Source organism: Scyliorhinus canicula, chromosome 19 (genome assembly GCF_902713615.1).
Source record: "Scyliorhinus canicula chromosome 19, sScyCan1.1, whole genome shotgun sequence".
NCBI classification, from domain to species: domain Eukaryota; kingdom Metazoa; phylum Chordata; class Chondrichthyes; order Carcharhiniformes; family Scyliorhinidae; genus Scyliorhinus; species Scyliorhinus canicula.
In genome coordinates this window covers 38,987,100-39,013,380 of record NC_052164.1, presented here as the reverse complement: position 1 = coordinate 39,013,380, position 26,281 = coordinate 38,987,100, and the positions used below count along the sequence as shown (strand labels likewise).

The window sequence follows — 26,281 nt, the reverse complement described above, 5'->3', positions numbered from 1 at the left end:
ATCCCAAAAAGAAATTGTAAAACTTGGTTTAGTAGTAGACACAGTCTCCACTGTGATTTTGCTGTGTAATCCTCAGAGTGTAACAAAGTGGGTAAGGCAAAGCACTCGTTAACCTGATTTTCTGCTGCTGCCCTCCATCACATCCAGCCCACTCCACCCCCAGCACGGTCCCTTAGGCTGTTTCCAGCTCTCTGTAACTCAAAATATTTGAACAGCAACTAATTGTGCTGAACGTGTTGTACGAGTTGAACCGTTTGCAGTCCAGAGAGAAATTAAACAGCAACAATGGTCAATTGAATTAAGCAACCTCAATGTTTGTGGCATAGTGCCTGTTGGCCATTTGTTTAACTTGATATCATTGTTTTCTGTTTTGGTAGGGGCAACTTAGCATGGCAAATCCCGCTACCCTGCAGATCTTTGGGTTGTGGGGGTGAAACCCATGCAGACACGGGGAGAATGTGTAAACTGTACCTGGACAATGACCCAGGGCCGGGATCGAACACGGATATTCGGCGCCGTGAGGCAGCCACTGCGCCGCCCAACCTGATGTCACTTTGATGTTCTGCAGAACCTAAGGTGTCAATCCGATCCACTGTTTGAATCCTAACACTTTCTCCATTTTTTCAAGCTGATCAGGCTATAAGGGGTCTGAAAATTCATTCGGGTAATAACAATTGTGGCCAATGGATTAAGCGCTGCTCTTTCAGGAACTCCAGTCAGAATGGCACAGTGGCTAGCACTTACAGCACCATGGACCTGGGTGCAATCCGGCCTCGGGTGTCTGTGTGGAGTTTGGTCATTCTCCCCGTGTCTGCGTGGGTTTCCTCCAGATGCTTCGGTTTCCTCCCACAAAGATGTGCCGGTTAGGTGGGGTTATGGGGATGGGATGGATGAGTGGACCTCCGTAAGGTGCTCTTTCAGAGGGTCGGTGCAGACTCGATGGGCTTGTGGCATGGTGCCTGTTAGCCATTTGTTTAACCTGATAACATTGTTGATGAGTCGATGAGACTCCTGATGTACTGTAGGAATTCTATAGGTTCTTTTAACCAGCTTTGTGCACAGGGTTAGGGTTTGTGCACAGGGCCCCAAGTTCGCGACAGGATCATGTTTCTGTTGGAACACATTACGGACCAGCAGATCTATCTGGGTTTTACGAGCTCCACGTAAATATGCCAAACTAAAGTCAGGGAGAAGGCAGAACAACAACAAAAAAGATCTAATAGCAAAATATTGGCCTTAAATACACATTCCAGTCAGCCTTGACAAAGAAAGGCTGTAATCAAATAAAGCACCACAGGACATTATTGACTCAAAGGCACATCTGGGAATGTGCAGAAGGTACAATTATGTCCATGAGCGTGGGTTTCCTCCGGGTGCTCCGGTTTCCTCCCACAGTCCAATCTTGTCCAGGTTAGGCAGAATGGCCATGCTAAATTGCCCCTTAGTGTCCAAGGATATGTAGGTTAGGTTAAGGGGTTATTGGGGTAGGGATGGGGAGTATGCAGGGCCGGCTCAAGGCACCGGCAACTCGGGCAGTCGCCCGGGGCGCCATGTGCTAGGGGGCGCCAGAGACTCGGGTCCCGCGCATGCGCAGTTGGGCCGGTGCCAACCAGCGCATGCGCGGTGGCCGCCCTCCCCCAGGGCGCCCCCCCTCGGTCCGCCCCCCGCTCGGTCCGCTCCCCTGGTCCGCCCCCCGCTCGGTCCGCTCCCCCCCCCTCGGGTCCCCGCCCCCCCTCGGGTCCTCCCTCGGGTCCCCGCCCCCCGCCCTCGGTCCCCCCCCCCCGCTCCGCCCTCGGGTCCCCCCTCCTCGGGTCCCCGCCCCCCCCTCTCGGCCCCCCTCTCTCTCGGCTCGGCCCCCCCCCCCTCTCGGCCCCCTTCCCTCTCGGCCCCCCCCCCTTCTTGGCCCCGCCCCCCCTCTCGCCCCCCCCCCCCTCAAGGGCGCCGAAATTCAGCTTTCCCGGGGCGCCAGCAACCCTAGGGCCGGCGCTGGGAGTATGCTTGGGTGCAATGCTCTTTCAGGGGGGTGGTGCAGACTTGGATTCTGCACTGTAGGGATTCTATGATAATGTATTTTCTCATAGAATTCTGATGAATCAATTGGCACGGTCAATGTCCAGTTTGATATTGAACCACTGAAACCAGGGGGATCCACAGTTACGTCTACGATGAGTTTACTAACCTGGGTGGGGAAGGCTGCAATTAGATTCCATGTGTGGGCTGGTCAGAGAGGGAATTGTCAGGATTTCTATAGCTAACCATGATCCCTACTGGAAAATATATGAGTGAATAGCAGGTATATCATAGAACTCATAGAATTTACAGTGCAGAAGGAGGCCATTTGGCCCATCGGGTCTGCAACGGCCCTTTGAAAGAGCACTCTACTTAAGCCCACACCTCCACCCTATCCCCGTAACCCAGTAACCTCACTTAACCTGTTTGGACACTAGGGGCAATTTAGCATGGCCAATCCACCTAACCTGCACATCTTTGGACTGTGGGAGGAAACCCACGCAGAAAATGGGAGAACGTGCAGACTCCGCACAGTCACCCAAGACAGGAATCGAACCTGGGACCCTGGAGCTGTGAAGCAACTGTGCTTTTCACTGTGCTACCGTGCTGCCAGGATCAGAGATCTTCACAAATGAATAGTTACCAAGACCCACCATCTTGCACTAAAATTAGCCATTTGGGAAGGCAACTGTGGAACTTGTGTTGAGGTACCAACAGCGAGCATTTAGTGCATGAGGATGCCAAAACTAAGGGGTCAGCCGCTAAAAATCTATTCAATTCTAAATTTTCCGTTAATTTTGTCAAAGAGCAATGGCAGGGAGATCAGTTGGTTCATTATATTAAAAAAATCCAAGATCAATATCCAAGATGTTAGGTAAGTGTTTTTGACAACACAGGTAAAATAGTACTACATTTCATTGTGAATAAGCTGCACAGGTAATATGATATTAATAGTAAAGGCCTGGATTTTCATGCAGACGGAAAGGCTCTCAGTCTTAGTGAAGATGGCTTTAGAGGCACAAATCCGGGAGTCCTCCACCAGAACCTGGCCCCTATCATTTCATAGTGGTGGGAATGGAGGGAAGTTCTAAATTACACTTCTGTGATTCACAGAAGTAGCTGTATATGTTAAAGTGCAGTTGCCTCAGTCAGATCTGGTTTTCATTAGTGGGATGTCCAAAACACAATTTTAGGAGAAGGTCTAAACTTACTGGAGTTATTCGAGAAGCAGGGTAACCTTCTCGATATCGGGATCTGGTCCTAGGACACCTTTGGGAGAGATCAGGTGTCCTTTGGGAAAGGTATGGTGCTGTTTTGGAGAGGTAAGTTGCCCTTTGAGATTCTTAAAATTATAGATAAGCACATAAAAAGTGCATAAACTCATTCAAACTGTCAAGCTCTCTGAAATCATCAAGCTGTCAAATATATCTATCAAAGGGAACTGTCTGCAGTGGTAATAAATATCAGTGCATGCTGTTTCACTTCTCTGTGACAGAAGCCCAAGGCCTACCATTATAAGTCTAGAACTGCATGACTGATTTCACAACCTATCGTTATCACAGTGGGGTGTCTGTCAGTTCACAGTTAGATTGAAAGCTCTGCGTGCTTCTAAAGTCTTTGAACTGGGACCATGAATGCAGATATTTGTCTTTGTAAAGATTTCAGGGAGTCAAATGTAGTGAATAGTGCACTTTAATGTAGTGCATTAATGAGAGCATTTTTTGAAATTGCAAATTTGTGAATGGACCCTTGAGAACTTCATTTAATCTCAACATGGATCCTGAAATCTGCCCATGGTGGATACTGGGTGATTTGGCATGGAGGTTGTAAGAGTAAAGAGTGCCCTGTGAGGTCATGGATTTACATGAGTTGGCACTAAGTTGGCATAGGGGCTATAGAAAGCTAAGTGGATGCTTTGGGTGCATGGGTTGGCATAAGGGAATGAGGGACCATAGGGGATGGGTGAGGGAGCATTAGGTGGCAAGGGTAGGCATGGATCAGCATGGGAAGTGTGTGGTGGAGTGAGTGGGGGAGCATGGGGGCCAGCCTTTTGCCCAACATGACTCCGCACATAGGAGCTGCCGAACACTTTCCAGGGTCACCCGCCACAACTCCCATTTTCACCAAACCAAAAAACAGAACCATTTTCCCAGGTTGGATTTATAGAGTCAGGAATTGTCTCTATCGGAGGTCCCGATCCAGGAGCACGAATTCAGGCCAAAGTGTCACTTTTCTTGAAACTGCACATTTATATTCTGCTAAATTAAATACTGGTCCAGGAGAAATGCTTGCCGAACTTATAATGTCACTGGCACCCAATCAACAGGCAGTTCAGTCCAGTTTTCTGGGGGTTTAAAGAGGCAACGGTAACATAGATTTCAACTGGAAAGGTCTTACATTGGAGAATGTGAGAAACATGAGCAAACAGGCAATCCCAGTTTGTTAGTCTGATCAGAAGTCACTTGAATATTGCTGGGTCCATCAAAGAAAACATTAAAAGTCATCCAAACTCTATCTCTGTCGAGAGCTGTTATGTATTCCTTTTAAGTCTAATCTTTATCTCCTGCCTCCCAAACCCAGCGGGTTCTACCTAGAAGATCAAATACAGCAGATGCATAAGACATGGTCATCTCCAACTTCCCCTCCAAGTCACACTGCATCTTCACTTGTTCATAAATTGCCATTGCTCCATCAGGCCCTGTTCAAAGTCCTGGAAATTCCTCCCTAGCAGCACTGTGAACGTATATTTACCAGAGGGTCAAGAAGCCGACTCACCACCACCTTCTCAAGGGCAAATATGGATGGATAATAACCTTGCTAGTGATGTCCTGTACTTGAAAAATAATATAGGAACATAGGAACAGGAATAAGCCATTCAGCCCCTCGAGCTTGACTCGCCATGTAATGAAATCATGGCTGATCTGTGGCCTAACTCCATATGCCTGCCTCTGGCCCATATCCCTCAATATCTTTGCTTACCAAAAATCCATCTATCTCAGGTTTAAAATTAACAACGGTTCTCACTTCAGCTGCTGTTTGTGGGAAAGAGTTCCAAGCTTCTATCACCCTTTGAGTGAAGAATTTATTCCTAACATCTCTCTTGAACGTTCCAGCCCTAATTATTAGGCTATGCTCCCTAGTTTTTGAATCTCCAGCCAGTGGAAATAGTTTGGGCGGGATTCTCTGACCCCCCGCCGGGTCGGAGAATCGGCGGGAGTCGGCGTGAATCCCGTCCCCGCCGGCCGCCGAATTTTCTGGCCCTCAAAAAGTCGGCGAGGCGTGAGTCGCGCCGCTCGCCTTGGAGAATGGCGGAGGCCGCGCGACTTAATGGGCCCCGGGGCTGCCCGAATTCTCCGGCCCATGATGGGCCGAAGTCCCACTGGTTTTTTGCCGGTCCCACCGGCGTGGATCAGACTAGGTCCCTTACCAGCGGGACCTGGCGGCGCGGGTGGGCTCCAGGGTCCTGGGGGGGGGGGGGGGGGGGGGGGGGGGCGATGTGGCCCCGGTGGAGGGGGTGCCCCCATGGTGGCCTGGCCTGCGATCGGTGCCCACCGATCCGCGGGCGGGCTTGTGCCGTGGGGGCACTCTTTTCCTACGCGTCGACCGTGTCAGCCTCCGCGATGGCTGACGCATAGGTGACCCCTCCCCGCGCATGCGCGGGGATGAAGTCAGCAGCTGCTGACGCTCCCGCGCATGCGCGGACTTGCACTGGCCAGCGGAGTCCCTTTGGCCCGGCTGGCGTGGCGCCAAAGGCCTTCCACGCCAGCCGGCGGGGCGAAAATTACTCCAGCACCGGCCTAGCCCCCGAAGGTGCGGAGGATTCCACACCTTTGGGGCGGGCTGACGGCGGAGTGGTTCACACCACTCCGCCCCGCCGGATCCCCCGCCCCGTCGGATACGGGAGAATCCCGCTCTTTATCTTTACCTACCCTGTCTTTTCCTGTTAATATCTTGAATACTTTGATCAGATCACACCTTAACCTTTTACATTCTCGCAAAAACAGGCCTAATTTCTGTAATCTCGCATCGAAACCTAACCCCCATAGTCCAGGTATCATTTTTGTAAACCTACACTGCACTCCCTCCAAGACCAAAATATCCTTCCCGAGGTGTGGTGCCCAGAACTGCTCACTGTACCCCAAGTGGGGTCTAACCAGGGTTTTGTATAGCTGCAGCACAGCTTCTATTAAATAATTGTAAAAAGAAAATGATACATGTCTATCTACTTCGAAGTTCATCAACCTGAAATGTTAACCCTCGTTTCTTTTGCCAGCGTCCTGTTTGCTTCCATGTAAATTACTGCCAAACGTGTCTGCCTCAGCAAGTTTTACTCACCAGTCTTCCTGTCAAACTTCCAGGCTGGAACTTTTCTCGCCGTCGTCACAAGACCATCAGTGGGGAGAGGGATGGACACCTGAATGGGGCCTGACACTTGGACAGCAGAACCATTATTGGTGAACAGGTGAATGCTGACTGCAGCCACAGGAATCAGTTCAAGCCTGGAGTGATTAACTGTTAATAGTAAAAAAGAAACCCATTATCAGCACCCCAATAGTATTATTGTGAAGCCAATTTGCGACAAGCTACATTACAAACTGGATAGTTTGTTTCCAAATCCATTAAGGTCACTTCCATTGGTTAAGGGTTATGGGCTGAAATCTGTCTTTGGTATATTATAGAATCATATACCGGTATAACAAATCTGCAGCCTAGCTTGCCCCACTCTCAGATCCAGTTCCAAACATATTTACTTTTTGTGGACAAGTTAGGCTGAATCTTATTCATTATCTTGCCTTTGGTTGAGTAGAATAGTGGAAAAAGGGCCACGAAAATGGCACAGAATTATTAAATCCCACTGGGAGAGTGTGTACTTGATAAGCTCCAGCCATTAGTGTCTGGTACGGCATATGGCCACCTGACCAGTGGTCCTTCATGGGACCATTGCAGACCGCTCTGAAAAGAAGCTTCCAGAATGGTTTGTAAATTGTTTTTATGGAGACAAAATGAGCATTAAAACACCTTCGGATACCACAAAGAGCAAGCACTCAACTCCACTATGTCTGGTTCTCCTCAGGAATTGCCTCTCTCCAAACTCACTGCCACTCCACCACTTTAACTTGCATGGACAGGCTGGGTTTCCTGCTGAAGTCACTAGATCATTGGCCCATTCCAATCAGCAAGTGGTTCCAAATACGTGATCAGCGCAGATCGCAAATGAAGGCCAATCACAGAAATTGGTCATCCTCACTTCACCCGGCCCCGTTCAGCAGAAACCTTCCCACAGAAAGTCACCCTTACATCTTTACTCTATTTACTTTATTGAAAACGATGATCGTGGAGAATAGTTTCAAAGTTGTAAAGATGGGTCAGACGAAAGGATGAAAAAAAAAGTCCAACTTGCTCAATTTGCAGCCTCTGTATTAATATGTCTGACATACACATTATGGTGCACTTAACATTACAAAAAAAACACATGTTCACCTCTCCGTCCCTCCCTTTAGCCCTTTAAAACAGAATACCATTCTAAGACTGGCAAATGTAACCCAGCTGCCACTACAACACTTAAAACACCTGCCAAAGGGGCACCTGTGAATTCCAACACTTAGAAAACCAAGGGCATTGGAACATCATCACCTCTTCACATCATCCTGACTTGTAAGCAGATTAACATTCCTTTGGTGTGAGAGGAAGAAGGCCCATCAAGCCCTTCAAGGCCATCTAGGGCAATAAATGTTAACCTTTCTAGCAATGCCCATATCAAAAGAATGAATTAGAAACTGAAAGCAGGAACTTTTGAAATGTCAGATATTTTCTTGATATCTAAGCCCCGTCTTTTTAGTTGGAGATACAGGAACCATTCTGCGTGGCTCGAGGGTAGAATCAATGTTGCCCATTTTAATGAATTTGTTAGACATTCGTACCACTGACATTTGGATCCCAGTGATAGTCTGTTTATTTTAAATGGATTGACTCTACTGCTAAAGTTTCATAATCACTAACAGAATCTCGACAGAATCAAGATCAGGGCAGCTTTAGATGGACTTTCTGACTGTGGAACTTCCCCAGCTCTCACAGACATAAGGAGCTATGTTGCTTCCCCTGTATGCTAAGCTGGACTCCGACAGAATGGATTATTTTCCCTCGTGACTCCCTGCACATGCAACTAGTTTATCTTTGCAAGTCATCAGTGAAGGAGAAGGGTGGACAGAAAGGCAGTCCAGCAATGATGATCATGGTGATCGGAGGAATATGGGATTTAGGAAGACATTCTGGTCGCCTCGCCTGCATCACAATGTGACATTGACACAGGTCAATGACCTATCCTCCCCTGCCAGGGAATGGCATATTGACCTCAGATGATTTGAAGTAATCTTTTGAGTTTAAGTACTTCAATGTTCCCCCAAATCCTGGGTTGCAGCAGGTTTTGCCAGCAAGGGTTTACAAAACATGTGTCTGTGAAGTTTCTATAAACTTTCAGGTTCTCATATTCCTCAGCCACACAAGACCGTGTCAACTGCAAAGTAAACATTCAAGTACCTGTTGTGTTGGTTTCATAGCCCAAGAGATAGGGGAATCTTTCCACTTCCATTTCAGTGTTGGCTGTTGTTAAGAAAGCAGACAGCTCGTTATAGGATGTGTTTGCGGGAAGGCCAACGTTCTTCCTCTGGAACTGGACCCATGGCTGATTCCTGGCACCTAAATAAGAAGACAACCTACCATAATAACTGGGAAATAACACACACACACATAAAATGTTCAGCAAATTCTATGAAATTTCTCCCAGAAGTCAGAAGTTATCTGAAGGTTGGGAGGAAACAGATTGAAGGAATGAAAAGACCTCCAAGGTTAAAACAATCAATTTTCCTTTTGTATTTGAAACATATATCTATCTCCAAGATTGTTGATCTGCCATACACACTGATGTTGTATGTTTTCTGTCATCACTTCCAGTAACCAGTAGTTCCCTTGATGATCAAACTACTGCAGTTATTTTTTCTTTTAGTTTCTTCTCCACACCGGGGTCCGATTCCTGTGGGTTCCCAGCACTAAATCCTGACAGTTGGCGTTCATCCTAAACAAGCCTAAGCCACAGAATTCCTAACCACAGGGAGCATCACAGGCATGGAGCCGGACCCGATGTTCACACAGACACATGCCTTCCTAGCAGAGGCCAACTCTGCATAATTTTCCCCTCCTCCAATCCAAGGGCTATTGAGGCCAAATGCCCTGAATAAGATCTGCCAACTCACAACAGAGAGGAACTGAACCAAGAACTGTGCTGCAGTGTGTACAGCTCGGTTACTCACTACTATTGTCACACGAGCCCATTCATGAGCACGGTCTATTTTTAAAAATATTTTATTAAAGCAAATATAATTTTAACAATTTTGAAGAGGAAACACAACAAAGCAAATAACACCCACCCAACCAACTCCCAACCCCAGCCAACTTGGCTTGCATACACAATTCCCCAATCTCCCTTTCCACTAACTATTTCCCACCTGAATCAACCCCACATGCCTCCCTCCTTCGATTTTATCCCCCTGACCCTCTGCTGACAACTTAATTTTCCCCAAAGAAGTTGATAAACGGCTGTCACCTCCGGGCGAACTTGATCTTCTCTAGCCTGAGAAACCTGGCCATGTCGCTAACCCATACCCCTGACTTTGGGGGCTCCGAGTCCCTCCACGGCAATACGATCCGTCTCCAGGCTATGAGGGAGGCAAAAGCCAAAACATCAGCCTCTCTTGTCCCCTGGACTCCCGGGTCTTCCGATACACCAAAACTCCCACCTCTGGACCCGGAACCACCCGTATCTTCAATACCTTTGATATGACATCGGCAAATCCCTGCCAAAATCCCCTGAGCTTCGGGCATGCCCAAAACATGTGGACATGATTACGGGCCCTCCCGCACACACCTATCCTCCATCCCTTCAAATAACCTGCTCATACGGGCCACAGTCATATGTGCCCTGTGAGTCACCTTAAATTGTATCAGGCTAAGCCTGGCACACGACGGGGACGAATTGATTCTACTCAGGGCATCTTCCCACAACCCCGCCTCTAATTCCATGCCCAGTTCTTCTTCCCACTTTCGCTTCACCTCCCCTATCGGGGCTCCCTCCCATTCCATCAGCTCCTTATAGATCTCCGATACCTTGCCTCCCCCACTCCCGTTTTCGACACTACCTTGTCCTGTACCCCTGGGACGGTAGGTTCGGAATGGTCGAGACTTTCCTCCGCACAAAGTCCCTCGTCTGCAGGTAGCGGAGCCCATTCCCACCGGGCAGCTCAAACTCCTCCTCCAAATCCTCCAAACCCGGAAAGCTGCCATCGATAAACAGGTCTCCAAACTGCTCGATCCCAGCTCACTGCCACTTACAAAACCTCCCTTCCAGCCCCCCCCTCCCCCAGTGCAAAACGGTGGTTGCCACAAATTGGTGCCCATAAGGCGCCCCCTCCACTCCCATATGCTTCCGCCACTGTCCCCAGACCCTTACTTCACCAAACACAAACAATATATCTGAAATTCCTATATTCATCACAAAATATACTTTCCGTACAGTACTTTAATATAATATAAATTAAAGTTGGAAGCATGGTAGCATAGCTATAATATTACGAGAGTCCATCCACAGGCCTGGACTAATTCACCAGAAACATGAGTTCAAATCACTTAAGAAGGATAATGTTATTGTTTATTAGTATAGTATAAAGGTGTGTCATTGACCTGAGGAAGGAGCAGTGCTCCGAAAGCTAGTGATTTGAAATAAACCTGTTGGACTTTAACCTGGTGTTGTAAGACTTCTTACGGAGGAATTTAAATTCAATTAATAAAATCTGGAACTGAAAGCTAGACTCAGTAACAGTGACCACGGAAGTATCATCGATTGTCATAATAGCCCAAATGCACTGTTGCCTCACGGCGCCGAGGACCCAGGTTCAATCCTGGCCCCGGAACCCTGTCCGTGTGGAGTTTGCACATTCTTCCCGTGTCTGCGTGAGTCTCATCCCCATAGCCTGAAAGATGTGCAGGGTAGGTGGATTGGCCATGCTAAATTGCCCCTTAATTTGAAAAAATAAATAAATTAGAAATAAACGCCCCTTTAGAGAAGGAAATCTGCCATGCTTACTTGGTCTGTCCTACATGTGACTCCAGACCCACAGCAATGTGGATGACTCTTAATTGCCTTTCTCAATGGCCTAGCAAGCTATTCCTTTGAAGGGCAATTAAGGATGGGCAACAGCTGGCCTATCTAGAGACGTCCATGTCCCATGAAATAATTTTTAAAATATCCAATGACAGCCTGTTTTTTTTGGTTTAATTTTACGTTTTAAGCCAAAGAGACTTTAACATCCAACAGGGGTTGAAACAAAGACAAAGAGGGCTAAAAAGGCCGGCTCAGGAAAAAAGGCTCATTGGGAGATTCTGGGTGCCCATATGTACATGCACACCATCCACTTTATAAAGTTCCGATGCTCCTTATTGTGAAACTCAATGTGCATGGCAGCCAGAGATCAAAAGAATAGGGATAAACAGAGCATCACTGTTTCCCTCCAGCTAATAGGCAAACAGCTCAAGGTTATCAGCTTCTTACTTGGAGCTGAAGTGTGTTAAAACGTCATTAATACTTTCAGGTTGAAAATGAAATGGGCACACATTTAACAGGATCATCAGTAAGGCCACATAAGGTTCCTTGGCACATTATTTTGACTCATGCAAAATTTCTATGCTTATTTTAAAGAGGAGTGTCAAATATTGCACAGATGTAGCCTTATGAGTGGTTTACTTTCGCACTCTGATCGCTCCTGATCATCTATTTGGCTTTTCAAAGGCATTTGGCGACCCTGGGTTTCACAAGAGCTGCGATGTGGAGGTGTGGGACAGGACCATCGACAATCAGTCCTTCCCAACACCAGAAATGTTTGATCTAGGAGTCCCTCAGGTGTGAATCCAATCAAACTACATTCCAGTCAATGGTGAACTATATATTAAACTTATCCAATCAATGCCGATATTCAATAAAAATGCCACAAGGTACTTCACAGAAGTATAGTCAGACAGCAAAATGATGCGAAATGAAAATGGAGATATATGGAATGATGATCAAAAACTTCCCATCCAAGTGGAGTTGCTAACCTGGCAATCCTGCATCCTTTAAAAGGGCCCATCATGTTTTAGTACCAGGAAGATAGGAGCACGATGGAGTTGGGCCAGCTGCCTCCAGTGGCAGTTTGGAGGCAGCGACAGGGGCAGGCGAGGGGTAAGGTGGGCTGGTTCTAAAACCCTGGCGCGGTTCTCTAAGACTTTGGCCCCATTGTATAAAAGGATGTTAGACCCTCTAGCTCTCAACACCACTCCCTCATGCCACCTTCATGCACCAACATATCTCTTATTCCTCCTTCATGCGCCATCATACCCCCCATAACCCTTTGATGAACCTCATGCTACCTCCATAGCTACTCACCCAGGATCCACTATGGGCAGACCTCAAGAGCCATATGGAGAATGAAAAAACTATTATTCATGCTCAGTTGACATTGAAAAAAGTTCTCTTTAGTTGAACCTTTTCAAAAAATAGAAATCCCCTCAAGGAGCCAATCTGTAGTAAAAACAAACTCTGATTCACTAACCAACTGTATTAAAGAAAGTTTATCCTTTAATAGTTTCTTAAAACTGTTCATCATAATTTGAACTCAGCCACCCTGCTAAGGTAAGTGGTGTTGGAGGTTTTAAAACTCATCAAAGCATTCATAATGGTCTCAGTTTTAAAACACACTTTGGGTAATGTCAACAATAACATCTATTGAAACTGTCAAAACTGTGTTGGAAGACCCGGGAGTCCAGGGGGCGAGAGAGGCTGACATGTTGGCCTTTGCCTCCTTGGTACTCTTGGAGGGACTTGGAGCCCCTGAAATCGGGGGTATGGCTTAGCGACATGGCTGGGTTTCTCAGGCTTGAGAAAATTAAATATGCCTTGAGAGGATCAGTGCTAAGGTTCGTTCAGAGGTGGCAGCCGTTTATCAACTTCTATGGGGAAAACAAAACTGTTAGCAGATACAATAAGGGGGGGGGGGGGGGTGTTAGGGAATAAGGGGAGACAGGAAGAGTTAGTTTAATTTAGTTCAGTTTAGGCGGGGACAGCGAGAGGACATGGAGGGACGTGTGTATAAGCTAAGTTGGCGGGGTATGGTTGTTGGTGTGTTATGCACTGCATTATGTTTATATTTGTATCTTTTGTTGTTATAAAACCATAAATGTCTTAATAAAACGTTTGTTAAAAATACAAGAAACTGTCAAAACAGATGGCTTGTGTTTTTTTTTCTAAGATAAACCTATCCAGTGGGCAGCTTTTACTCCATCAAAAAGCTGCAAGGGCAGCCTGGTGGTGCAGTGGGTTAGCCCTGCTGCCTCACGGCGCCGAGGTCCCAGGTTCGATCCCAGCCCTGGGTCACTGTCCGTGTGGAGTTTGCATATTCTCCCTGTGTTTGCGTGGGTTTCGCCCCCAAAACCCAAAGATGTGCAGGGTAGGTGGATTGGCCACGCTAAATTGCCCCTTAATTGGAAAAAATGAATTGGGTACTCTAAATTTATTTATTTTTTAAAAGCTGCAGCCTTTTTTTTAATGTCATTTCTAAATGGTTGGGGCTTTAAGAAATTTGAGTTCATGACAATTAAGAAGATCTCCACTGCCCTTCAAGAGTGTTTACACCTCTTCCATGAATTGCGACAGTTTAGGGTCCCAAACTGTGGGTTGAGGACCAAGTAACAACAAAAGTGGCAACTGTTTAAACTCAGCACTAATTTCAAATGGGCCTTGTGAGTTTGGTTTTTCCATTTGTGTGATCCACACCCTGCTGCCCCTTCTCCTGTAGGAAAAAATGGAATGTGTTGGCACTTCCAGTGGCAGCCATGGAGTGAGCGGACGCACATTTGGTTGCTCCGGCCCAAGGTGGTATTTTTCCATCCTTCTCCGTCTGAGGGGTGATGTCGTTGGATGGAAAGAGGTGTAGGAGTGCCAACAGAAGGGGTAACTCCTTTGGTGTAGCTGGTGGATGGATCCACAAACTAGGAGTGGGTCGAGAAGAAGGGAGCCGTCTTTGTGGTGTGCCACAGGATAAATGACGGAGGTTAAAGGGCCTTCTCTACCCGCCCAGGGGTCAACGGAGCAGCTGGTGGACTTTTTAAATGCTAAGTTCAGCCAGCAGAGAACGGAAGCCTGGAGGACCTGGCCAAGGAGGTGGAGCCGCTCAAAGCAGGTACTGAGAGAGTGGAGTAGAGGTTGGAGTCCCAGGGCCAGGCGATCCAGAAGATGGAGAAGGTGGTGGGGGAGCACGAGGAGCAGATCGCCTAGTTGGTGGCTGAGGTGGGGGTGATGCGGGAGGCCCAAAAGAGGCTGAAGGAGAAGGTGGAGGATCTGGAGAACCACTCCAGAAGACAAAACTTGAGGTTCGTGGGGATGCCCAAAAGCAATGAAAGAGCGAAGGCTGGCACGTGTGTGGCCAAAATGTTGGAGAAGCTGATGGGGGAGGGGGCCTTCAACCAGCCCCTGGAGGTCGACTGTGCGCACAGGGCGCTGATGAGAAGGCCGCAGGTGGGCGAGCCGCCGAGGGGTCCGGTTACACCACTTCTTGAACAAAGAGAAAATTCTTCAGTGGGCAAGGCAGATGAGGACATGGACCTGGGAGGATAATGAGCTGCAGTTGCACCAAGGTGGTATTTTTCCGTCCTTTCCCCATCTGAAGGGTGAAGTCGTTGGATGGAAAGAGGTGTAGGAGTGCCAACAGAAGGGGTAACTCCTTTGGTGTGGCTGGTGGATGGATCCATGAACTAGGAGTGGGTGCAGAGCTGGCAATGAGGAGGGCCAGGTTTAACCAGGTCAAGGCTGCCCTCTTCAAGAAGGGGGTGACGTTTGGAGTGCTGTACCATGCCTGCCTCTGGGTGACTTTTTGGTACGCCAGAAAAGGCGATGGAGTTTTTGAGGGACAATGAACTGGCAGGAGAAGGAGGGCATTGAACTTTGGAGAAGTTGTGAGGAGATTTCCTTGCTTGTGGGAAACTTTTCTCCTTGAAACATTCTTTTAGGTTTGGTGGCAGGGTGTTTAGGGAGCATCAAGGGTGAGTCCACCTTTTCTGTTTTTTGGGTTGTTTGGGGGAGTGTGGATGGGGGGGAAAGGGAATCGAGGGGTAAGAGGTTTGGAGGCTTTGGGCAGGGGCTGCCATACTAGCTGGATGGGCTAGTTAACGGGACTGGTCAGGAGGAAGGCGCAGAGCAGGGGATGGGGTTGTTGTTTTGTTTGGGGGGGGGTTGCTGACAAAGGTGTGGTTGTTGTGGCGTGGCTGGAAAAGGAGTGATGACGGTGGACATCCGAGGGTATGCCTGGAGGGTCACGTGACACGGGCCACGGGCTGTCCCAAAAAGAGATATGGTTGACCAGCAGGGAAGCAGTCGGGGAGCCCCCAACCAGGCTGGTCACGTGGAGCGTGAGGGGGCTGAATGGGCCGGTTAACTGGTCACATGTGTTCGCGCACCTGAGGAGTCTGAAGACGGACGTAGCCTTTTTAAGTAGAGATGCACACTGTAAGATAGGGGACCAGACAAGGCTGTGGGGCAGGCGTTCCACTCGGCACTGGACATGAAGACGAAGGGGTGGCGGTACTTGTGATTAAGCGGGTGGCATTCGAGGTGGAGAACATTGTAGCCGATTCGGGGGGGGGGGGAAGGTTCGTGATGCTGAGCGGGAAGCTAGAGGGGATGCCAGTGGTCCTGGTAAACATTTATGCCCCTAATTGGATTGATGTGGATTTTTGAAGCGGGTGCTGGGGAAGATTCCTGACCTGGACTCTTACCGGATGATCACGTGGGGGGGGGGGATTTTAACACGGTCATTGAGCCAAGTTTAGACCGGTTGGGCCTGAGGTGGGGGAAGGTCTCGGCGGCGGTGAGGGAACTAAAGGGGTTTATGGAGCGTAAGCAGTGGGTTAACCCGTGATGGTTTGGGAAGCCGAGGGTGAAGGAAATTTCGTACTACTCCTGTGTGCACCGGGTGTACACTCCCGGATTGGATTTTTTGCGGTGGATAAGACGGAGGTGGTCGACTCAGAGTATTTGGCGATTACACGTCACACAGGGTGGATTTGTGAGTGGACGGGGGTGCGGGTGGCTCAGCACCAGTAGTGGAGGTTGGATGTGTGATTGTTGGTGGATGAGGAGGTGCGAGCGGGTGAGGGCCTCCATCCGGGGATATGTAGAGCTAAATGGCACAGGGGAGGTCACAGCCTCACAGCCGCCACTCTGTGGGACGCACTCAAAGCGGTGGTTTGGGGGGACTTTATTTCAATTCGGGCACATATGGATAAGGCGGAATGGGCAGAGATGGCAAGGCTGGTGGAAGAGATTAAGGATCGATAGGAGCTATTCGGAGGCCCGAGAGGCAGGATTGTTGAAGGTGAGGCAGAGGCTCCAGATGGAGTCCCAGTTGGTGTCCATGGGGAAGGCGGTGGGGCAGTTGCGGAGGGCCAGGGCGGCAATACATGAGTATGGTGAGAAGGCAAGCAGGATGTTGGCAGGAATCAGCTGGTGGTAAGGGAGATTGGTGGAGTGAAGGACATAGAACATAGAACATAGAACAGTACAGCACAGAACAGGCCCTTCGGCCCTCGATGTTGTGCCGAACAATGATCACCCCACTTAAACCCATGTAACCCAACAATCCCCCCATTAACCTTACACTACGGGCAATTTAGCATGGCCAATCCACCTAACCCGCACATCTTTGGACTGTGGGAGGAAACCGGAGCACCCGGAGGAAACCCACGCGCACACGGGGAGGACGTGCAGACTCCACACAGACAGTGACCCAGCCGGGAATCGAACCTGGGACCCTGGAGCTGTGAAGCATTGATGCTAACCACCATGCTACCGTGAGGACGGGATGGGAAGGGTGGTGCTGGATCCGGTGGGGGTGAATTGGGTGTTTGAGGCTTTTTATAGGAGGCTGTATTTGTTGGAGACTCCATCCGGGGCGGGGGCTCCTCCCTACACTGTCGCAGGCATCCATCTCCCTGATATTGAAAAAGGACAAGGATCCATAGCAGTGTGGATCGTACTGTCCGATATCGTGGTTGAATGTGGACGCTAAGTCGTTGGTGAAGGTGTTGGCTTCGCGAATTGAGGACTGCATCCCGGGGGTGATAGGCGAGGACCAAACTGTCTTTGTGAAAGTGAGACAATTGTCGGCAAATGTGAGGAGGCTGCTTCATTTGATTATGATGTCTCCGGAGGGTCAGGAAGTGGAGGTGGCAGTGACAATGGACATGGAGAAGACTTTCGACCGAATGGAGTGGGAGTATCTATGAGAGGTGCTGGGACGGTTCAGGTTCGGGCAGGGCTTTGTGGGCTGGGTCTGGTTGCTGTATAGGGCATCGGTCGCATGTGTGCAGATGAACCGAGTGAGCTCGGGGTTATTTTGGGCTGCACCGTGGGGGGATTGGCGTTGCCGAATATAATGAAGTACTACTGGGCAGCAAACATCGCAATGGTTAGGAAATGGGCAGTGGGGGAGGGGTCGGTCTGGGGGCGGATGGAGGTGGCATCTTGCAGGGGAACGAGGTTGAGGGCATTGCTCATGGTGCCTCTGCCATTCTCGCCAGCCAGGTACTCCGTGAGCCCAGTGCTCGTGTCGGCCTTGAAGGTATTGGGGCAGAGGAAGGCAGCATCTAGGACTAGAGGGTGCCTCGGTGTGGGCACCGACCTATGATAATCATAGGTTTGCACCGAGGGGCTGGATGCGAGGTTTCGGGGGTGGCGGCAGGCAGGGATTGAGCGATTCGGGGACTTGTTCATAGGGGGTAGCTTTGCAGAATGAAAGTACCTGGAGGAGTATGAGCGGCCCAGGGGGAATAGTTTCAGGTACTTGCGGGTGCAGGATTTCATGAGGAGGAAGGTGCCATCCTTTCCCGGGTTGTCACCCTTGGGGCTGCAAGACAAGGTGTTGTTGAAGGAGGGAGATAGGGGAGGGAAGGTGTCCGAGGTCTCCAAGGAGCTGATGGATTGGGAGAGCTCCCTGGTGGGGAACATTAAGCGGAAGGGGGAGGAGGAGTTGGGTGGGGAGGTGGAGGCTGGGACATGGGAGGAGGCGCGGTGAAGGGTGAATGTGTCCTCATTGTGTGCAAGACTCAGTCTTATTCAGTTTAAAGTAATCCACAGCATATGACGGCTGCACGGATGAGTAGGTTATTTGAGGGAGTAGAAGATAGGTGTGGGCGATGCGCGGGGAGGCCTGCAAATCATGTCCACGTGCTTTGGGGATGCCCAAAGCTAAAGGTGTTCTGGCAGGGATTTGCGGACGTAATTTCTGAAGGGTTGGGGGTAAAGGTGGCTGCGAGTCCAGAGGTAGCGATATTTGGGAAGTCGGAAGACCCGGGAGTCCAGGAGGCGGGAGAGGCCATGTTTTGGCCTTTGCCTCCCTGATAGCCTGGAGATGGATTTTGCTGTGTTGGAGGGACTCGGAGCTGCCAAAAGCGGGTGTATTGGTGAACGACCTGGCGGAATTCCTGAGGCTGGAGACGGTGAAGTTCATCTTGAGGGATTTGCTTGATGGTTTCCCTCGGAGGTGGAAGCCGTTCACTGACTTCTTTAAGGAGGTTTGAGGTGTCAGCAGAAGTGGGGAGGGATAAGGGGGATAGAATGGACAAGGCCGGGCGCGAGGAGGGGGTATGGCAGGATGGGAATGGGTATTTACTACATTGTTTAATTTTACATCTTCTTTTGTTTGTTGTTTGTTTATGTAAATTCCTGAATAAAATATTTCTAAAAAATAGAATCTGTTAGAATTAGAGGTAGGACTTCCACATCTGGGTCCCAATCGCCATTTTTACAGGACTCCAGAGTCAGACTGACAAGGAAAAATTCCAGCCTGTAGAGGTGGTTTTAAGGAGGGTCTTAATGGAAGTGCAGAGACGTATGGGTTTAGTAAGGTATTTCAGCGCACAGGAGCTACACAGCTGAAGTTGCATCCAACAACTGGGGGGGTTGAAGCGGCGAGGAGCTCAAAGAAATCACAGTCAAAAAGGGGGAAGGGCTAAGCCTTGAAGAGATTTAAGCATGAGGATGAAAATTTTAAATAAGAGTTATCGAAAGGCTGTCCACTAAATATTTCAGCAAAAACAGAAATGATGGGTGAACAGATTCTAATAATCAATTAATGATCGAAGTTCTAATTAAACTGGGTGGCACGGTAGCACAGCGGTTGGCACTGCTGCCTCACGGTGTTGAGGACCCGGGTTCGATCCCAGCCCTGGGTCAATGTGTGGAGTTTGCACATTCTCCCTGTGTCTGCATGGGTTTCACCCCCATAGCACAAAGATGTGCAGGGTAGGTGGCCATGCTAAATTGCCCTTAATTGGAAAAACATAATTAGGTACTCTAAATATAAAAATAAAGAAGTCCAATTAAACTTTATTCCGATCAATAACAAACAACATTGAAGCAACAAGGGGAGGCATGGCATAGTGGTATTGCTGCTGGACTGGCAATCCAGAGACCGAGAGCCTGGTGACCCGGGTTCGAATCCCACCATGGCAGATGGTGAAATTTGTAAAATCTGGAATTAAGAATCTAATGATGACCATGAAACAATTGTCACAAAAAACCCATCTGTTTCACTAACATCCTTTAGGAAGGAAATCTGCCATCCTACATGTGACTCCAGATCCACAGCAGTTTGGGCGACTCTTAAATATACGCAGGGGTGGGCAATAAATGCTGACCCAGTCAGCAACGCCCATATCCCATGAACGAATAAAATAAAATAAACTATTCCAACTGATGGTGAAATTTCCATTAAACTACTCTACTCTGGGGAAAATGCGATCAACAAATTATGGTATTATCACTTTTTGATATTCAGCTCTTCTCTTGAAGCTGCCATTGATCCACATTCATTTGTTGCTAACTTTTCTACTATTTGTTCTTCCGCTATGTTAGACGGTGCATTAGGCTTCACTTTAACCATCTCATTTTTTCCCTTGACTCAACACTCAAATTTATTTAAAATGCTAAAATCCAAGTTCTTATATTTAATTATAGCACTTTTTTTAAAACTGAGAATTTTAATTGAAATATTAGTTCACCACTTTCCGTCACTAGTGTAGTGTCAAGTGGCTACATTCCCAAGCACATAAAGAGAACAGAAGTGTGATTCATGGACATATCTAATGCCCAATAGGAAGAAGATAGGCACCAACACCACCTTCATGTTCTGCGTTTATTAAACATGCTCCTTGCTGCTTTTGGAGGCTGCTCATTATCTCAAATATTGTCCATTTATTGTTGGTTAGCCATATGCCTGACATGTGCAGAACACATTCGCCATGCAGACGCGCGTCAAAATCAAAACATTTAGTCAAACCAAAGCATTTCCATTTTCCTTGTAAAGTGCATAATAGTCCCTTCGTATCTACTGTTTCCAATTTTCAAATTTCTCCAAGCTTTCATCCAATGCAACCTCAGTGACCTCTTCCATCCGAATTAGAACATAAAGATGATAAGAACAGCAGCAGTCTGCAAGGTCCATTGAATCTACTCCATCATTCAACTCATCATGGCTGATCTTTGGCTTCATCCCAACTTTACTGCCCACTGCCAATATTCCTCGATTCCCTGAGCAACCAAAAATCTGGCCACTTCAGTCTTGAATGCACTCAATAATGGGGCATGCGCGGGTATCCTGTCTTTGCAACATTACAAGCATTTTTCTTAATCTAATACTATCGTTAACACTCTTGGCATGGCTCTTTCTTGTTGGCTTTTTGGTTTCCAATGGAATGTGTTTCTGTTGAACATTTTGCATTTTTCTTAAAATGTTTTTCATGGTTCATTTACCCATACATTTTTGTCTATTTATCCAATCAAAATTAGCTAGTTCTCCCCTTATAGCTTTGTAATTTGTTTTGTTTAAGTTTAAGATTCATATTTGTAATTGAAACATGTCGCTTTCAATATAACATGGAATCAATTGTATTATGGTTACTATACCTCAGCGGGTCTGTTACATGAGATTATTAATTAACTCTGCCTCATTCCACAATAGCTTTATCCCTAGTTGGTTCCACAACATATTTCTCCAGGAAACTGTCACAAAGTATGCTACAAACTCGTCTCCCAGACCAGCTAAGCAAACTTGACTCGTCCAGTTAAGACAGAGAGTAAAGTTCTTCGCAATTATTGCATTGCATTGTTACAAGCTCCAATAATTTCTTGTTTAATTAAACGTCCAATAGTTAACAGTTTACCCTAACTCCTCAAACTTTCACAGCAGAACATTGTTCCTAGTTCTACCTATTTTATTTGTTTTTACATTGACCACAAAAACTGGATCCTTCCTGCTCCCACTCCAGGTTTTCCCCTCGCTATGAGGATATGTCCTTTGCCCTGGCAACACAACCTCAGATTTTCCAACTACATTCTACTCTTCCAACATCCAATCATTTCACAGTCTTCACTCCCTTCAATCTGATTGGCCAGAAGCTCTCTAGTCCCAGCAGCGCCATCAGTTGCAGTGGATAGAGGTGGGACTGCAAGCAGCAGTCCATCGAGGCCAAGGGTGAAATTTTCCACGCCCCCTCCTCCCCGCGGTGTGATTTCCAGTGGTACAGGCAGCCCGCCATACGGATCTTCTAGACTTGCCAATGTCAATGGCATTTTGCATGGCTTCCCCATCCAACCGAGGAACCCAACATGGGGAGTCGCCTTCAGCAGGACCAGAAGGTTCCGCTAATGGGAAGGGTTGGAAAATTCCTTCCCAAGTCCCAGTAGTCCAGGGCCAGGTAATTGTGGAGGTCTCAGGGTAGGAAGGGGTGGTGAGTCTCTAAGGTTTGAACAGAGGTTGGTGGGGGGAGCAATGTTGTTGGAAAGACCAGGGGAGGGATGGAGAACAGGCAGGGGCAGATCTTGTGGGGGTGCACCCCATGTTGAAAGGAGGTTGAAGACAGAGGCCCTTTGAGGCCTGAGCACCTGGTAATCACAGGTTAAAGAGGTGTGAATTGTCTCAAGCCAGGACAGTTGGTAGGATTTTGCAAGCCCAGGCCAGATGGTGGGCGGTGAATCTAATGAGACATAATGATTCAGCCAGCAGTGAAATTATAAATATGCCCTTTGAGTCACATGGTGAAAGTTCAAACTCCGTTTGTGACACCAAGTGGACTGGAAACCAGAACTGTCGTCCTTAATTCAGGTTTAGCACCCAGCAGGATACTTGAAGTTTCGTGTCGCTCTTTGAATGGTGTCACTAGCCACCCCGTTGTATAGGTGGATCTATTCCACCCTCCCCGGAGAAGCCTCCCCCGCCACACCCACCAATCGTGTGACACCCATAGATCTCTCTTGCTGTGTTAATCATTGTGCTGTCCACCCAATCAGCTGGTGTAAAGATGGTTATGGCCATGGGCAGCACATTCACAGCACGTCCCGTCATCCTGCAAACCTTTCAACCCATTGCCCAACCCAAGGGAAGAGTGTGAAGATACGACAAACTCCTAAAAGAGTTGGTCAACAAAGAGCACTGGGTGTGGCTCCCGCCTTTAAGGAGGGCAACCTACTTGTTAACTGATCTGCTTGGCCTCTCACCAGATTTTTTACAGTAGGACAGGAACACACAGCGAAGCCAAAAGGGAAGGTACAGCTTGCATTTTTGCCTTTCTCAGGTACAACTAGTTATTTTCTGGAGCAAAGCGAATGTTGTTGTGTCGGCAGTGCTCACAGTTGCAAAGCTGTGGCCTGTTTCTCTGCTGCATTTACAGGCACTGCATTACTGGTGCTCTTGTCAGTGTCAGACAGTGTAAGCTTCCACTTGTTACAACAAAAGGTGCTGCGGGCAGATGGTCTGGCAAGCAGGTGGCAGCGCTGGAGAAGAGCTGGGGCGCTGTGGAGGGGAAACGAAGGCTGACACTTCATTTCCTATAATGGAGCAGGTTTGATATTGATGGAATGCAGAGTTCCAATCAAAATATACATTAATCCCATCCACTGAAACACAAAATGTCTCAGTATTACTGCATTATTGCCCAACCTACAAAATATTTCCCGTTAAAGTAACAGTGTAAGGGATCGGAGTGAAAATTCTAGAAAACAATTTGAGCAGGAATATAGCAAATCAGATATCCATTTTGTTTTGTCTATCCGTTTCACTGGATCATTCCTTTGAGCTGGGCTAAATATATACTTAAATATTATGCACCGTAGGATGTTTCCGACATACAAAACCAGTTGATGAAAGGTGAGTCACGAGCTGCACTCCGTTTAAAAGAAAATTATCGCAGTTTGTCTGAAATGCCGACATCCCTGTTTTGCAGGAATAATTACTCATTTGAAACCTCCTGTCACAGCAATCAATATAAAGCTGTGACTAAAACACCATTCTATGTAACTGGATTTCCAAGAAATTGATGCATAGACAACGGGATGGATTTTCCCAACACCAACCGCACCCCCCCCCCCCCCCCCCCCCCCCCCCCCCCCCACCCCCACCCCCTTCCCCTGCACTCCACTGTTTGGAGGTGGGCGGGAACTGAAAATAGCCTTGTTGCCTTGTTTGGCAATTCCCTTGCTCCACGCAGCCTCCAGGCCATTTTGCGGAGGAGGAGTCAAGGGCCAGTTAACCACACATGGCAGATAGCCATCATGGTTAGTAAAGAACTAAATGAAGCCAATCAAAGAAGGTGGGCCTTAGCAATCTGCGGAAAGCCAGGCCTAGTTTAGATGTCTGAATGTGGTCCCCTAGCAGAAGGCCGACGGGACTCCAGGTAGGTCTAGCAGAGGCACTCCATCCCTGCTTACATCGGTGTAGAAGGGACTTCCCCATTCCCCACTCCCGCTCCATTCCCCCGCTCAACCTGCGCTACTCCAACAGTAGCGACTTGTCTGCAAAAGCCATTTTTAAATTTAGACATAAAAAAGTTGAAGAAAGGGTGCCTCCATCTTGAAGTGCTCTCTCTCTCTTACTTCCTCCCATTGGAGTCTACGGCACCTTTCAAGCTGAAAGGCTCTGATCAGCCCTCCAACCTCATGAGCCCACCCGCTACCCTCGATTAACAAGTTTGTCTCCGTGCCAACTATGGGGAGGGTACCCCCTTGAATGAAAGTCACAATGAATGACTGTTTCCCCCCCCCCCCCCCGAGGGTGGGTTCAGCACCCAGAAACAGATCCTACTTCTGATTTCCTGGAGGAAAAGTCGTGCTCAATGTTGACTAGCTGTGTGTTGAAGGAGATGGAAAGCCTAGTGCAAGAAAAGTCAAAAATTGCTTTCTTCCATTGTGTCGGTATCACAGGGATCCATTGTTTCAGTTGGGATTCTTTGCTCTAGAGTCAGCTCATGACGACCCTGAGAAGGAAGATGAACCACGAGTCCTGAACCAGCTTCATTCATTTTTTTAATGCACTTTTATTGTCATTTTCAATTTTTTACAGAAATCACATCACAAACAAGCAAAACGGAAAGAAAACCCAGTTATCAATGTACAACAGGCAGAGCACAAAACAAGAGTCATTGAAGGCATCAGAACAAATAAGACTGGATGAATTGGGCATGAAATAACCAACATGTTCCTTCCATGGATACAAGTCCCTTCTGCACCACAACTGGATACAGATAGCAGCACAGACCTGCATCATACCCATAGCTTCGGAAAAAATAACAGAGGGAAACAAAACATCCCAAGAACCCCAGAGCTAAGGGGAAAAGGGCTGGTTTAGCTCACTCAGCTAAATCGCTAGCTTTTAAAGCAGACCAAGCAGGCCAGCAGCAGCAGCAGTTCGATTCCCGTACCAGCCACCCCGGACAGGCGCCGGAATGTGGCGACTAGGGGCTTTTCACAGTAACTTCATTGAAGCCTACTCGTGACAATAAACGATTTTCATTTCATTTCATTCAAAAGACACCAATTCTCACAGTGCAATTAAACCCCTCCTCAGGCCCAGATCGGAACTGATAGTCATTTTATAACTGCAAGACTACAAGAAGGGGACCAGGCATCACAAGCCCAAGAAAATGTCAGACCTCGAATGTCAACCAGGGCCTCCCACAGAAAATGTGAAGAAAGCAAGAACAAGAATCCGAGCTGTCCCCCATCTCAGAGTCCCAGTTAAAGTACAGAGCAGGTCACCAGATCACCAGCAGCGAAACATCTCAAAGGAGGATAACAGGATATCTTGGAGCCCAAGGTCAAGAGGAATACAGTCAGATCCCGATCGAATAAAAAAGGCAAATGCCACTCCAGAGAGAGGGGCCATCAAGGCAGTGGCAGGGAGAGCCAGCCCATCCTCCCTCAGAACCAGGGAAGCCACCCTGACAACGAAGGCCATTCAAAAGCAAAAGATTGGGATTACCAACAGATGCCAAAGGTCTGCACCTGAATGTTCATAACACCATGACTATACAAAATAGCAGCAGGAGTAGACCATTCGACCCCTCGAGGCTGCTCTGCCATTCAATATGATCATGGCTCATCTGACATTCCTCACGTCCACTTTCATGCACTTTCCCTGTAATTCTTCATTCCCTTTAGATAAGAATCTATCTATCTCAGCCTTACATATACACAAGGACTCTACCCCCACAGCTCTGTTGCAAGGAGTTCCAATGACTCATAACCCTCTGAGAAAAAATCCTCATCATCTCAGTCTTAAATTGGCACCCCTTTATTCTGAAACTATGCACTCTGGTCCTAGACTCTCCCACGAGGGGAAACATCCTCTCAGCATTTACCCTGCCAAGCCACTTAAAAATCTTATGGGCGCGATTCTCCGGACTCACGACGGTTCGGAGAATAGCGGGCGTCGGAAATTTTTACGGCGACGCTCTTCCGACGCCCTCCCGCTATTCTCCGAACCCCGCAAATTGTCGGAGTCGCGTTTCCCGACAAACGCCTCCTTCCCGCCCCTGACACAACCAGAATCGCCACTGAGAGCCCCCCCGCTATTCACCGGCCCGGATGGGCCGAAGTCCCGACGTCATGGCGCCCTGTTTGGACGTCGTGAAACACACCTGCTTTTTAAATTCGTCAACCAGTCGGCCTGGCTGACGACTGCTTGGAGGAGGTCAGGGCACCACTCTGCGCACCGCTCAGCGCACCGTTCAGCGCACCGCTCGAGTCTGGCCACAACGGGGAAGGCATCCCTGGGAACGGGAGGGGGTCCAGAACGGGGGCAGTGGGGGGGAGACGGGGGAGGCAGTGGGGGAGACGGGGGAGGCAGTGGGGGAGACGGAG

The 26,281-nt window shown here is 48.2% G+C and overlaps 1 protein-coding gene across 1 annotated transcript in view; it reads right to left on the bottom strand.

The window, feature by feature from the left end:
- The window catches only part of fam171a2a (family with sequence similarity 171 member A2a), a 370,881-nt gene that overhangs the window by 117,976 nt on the left and 226,624 nt on the right, over positions 1-26,281 (bottom strand). The window contains exons 4-5 of the mRNA XM_038778520.1: positions 8,548-8,706; positions 6,346-6,522 (exon numbers count right to left, since the gene is read on the bottom strand). Of these exons, the coding sequence (XP_038634448.1) occupies positions 6,346-6,522; positions 8,548-8,706 (336 nt within the window). The remainder of the gene's footprint in view (positions 1-6,345; positions 6,523-8,547; positions 8,707-26,281) is intronic.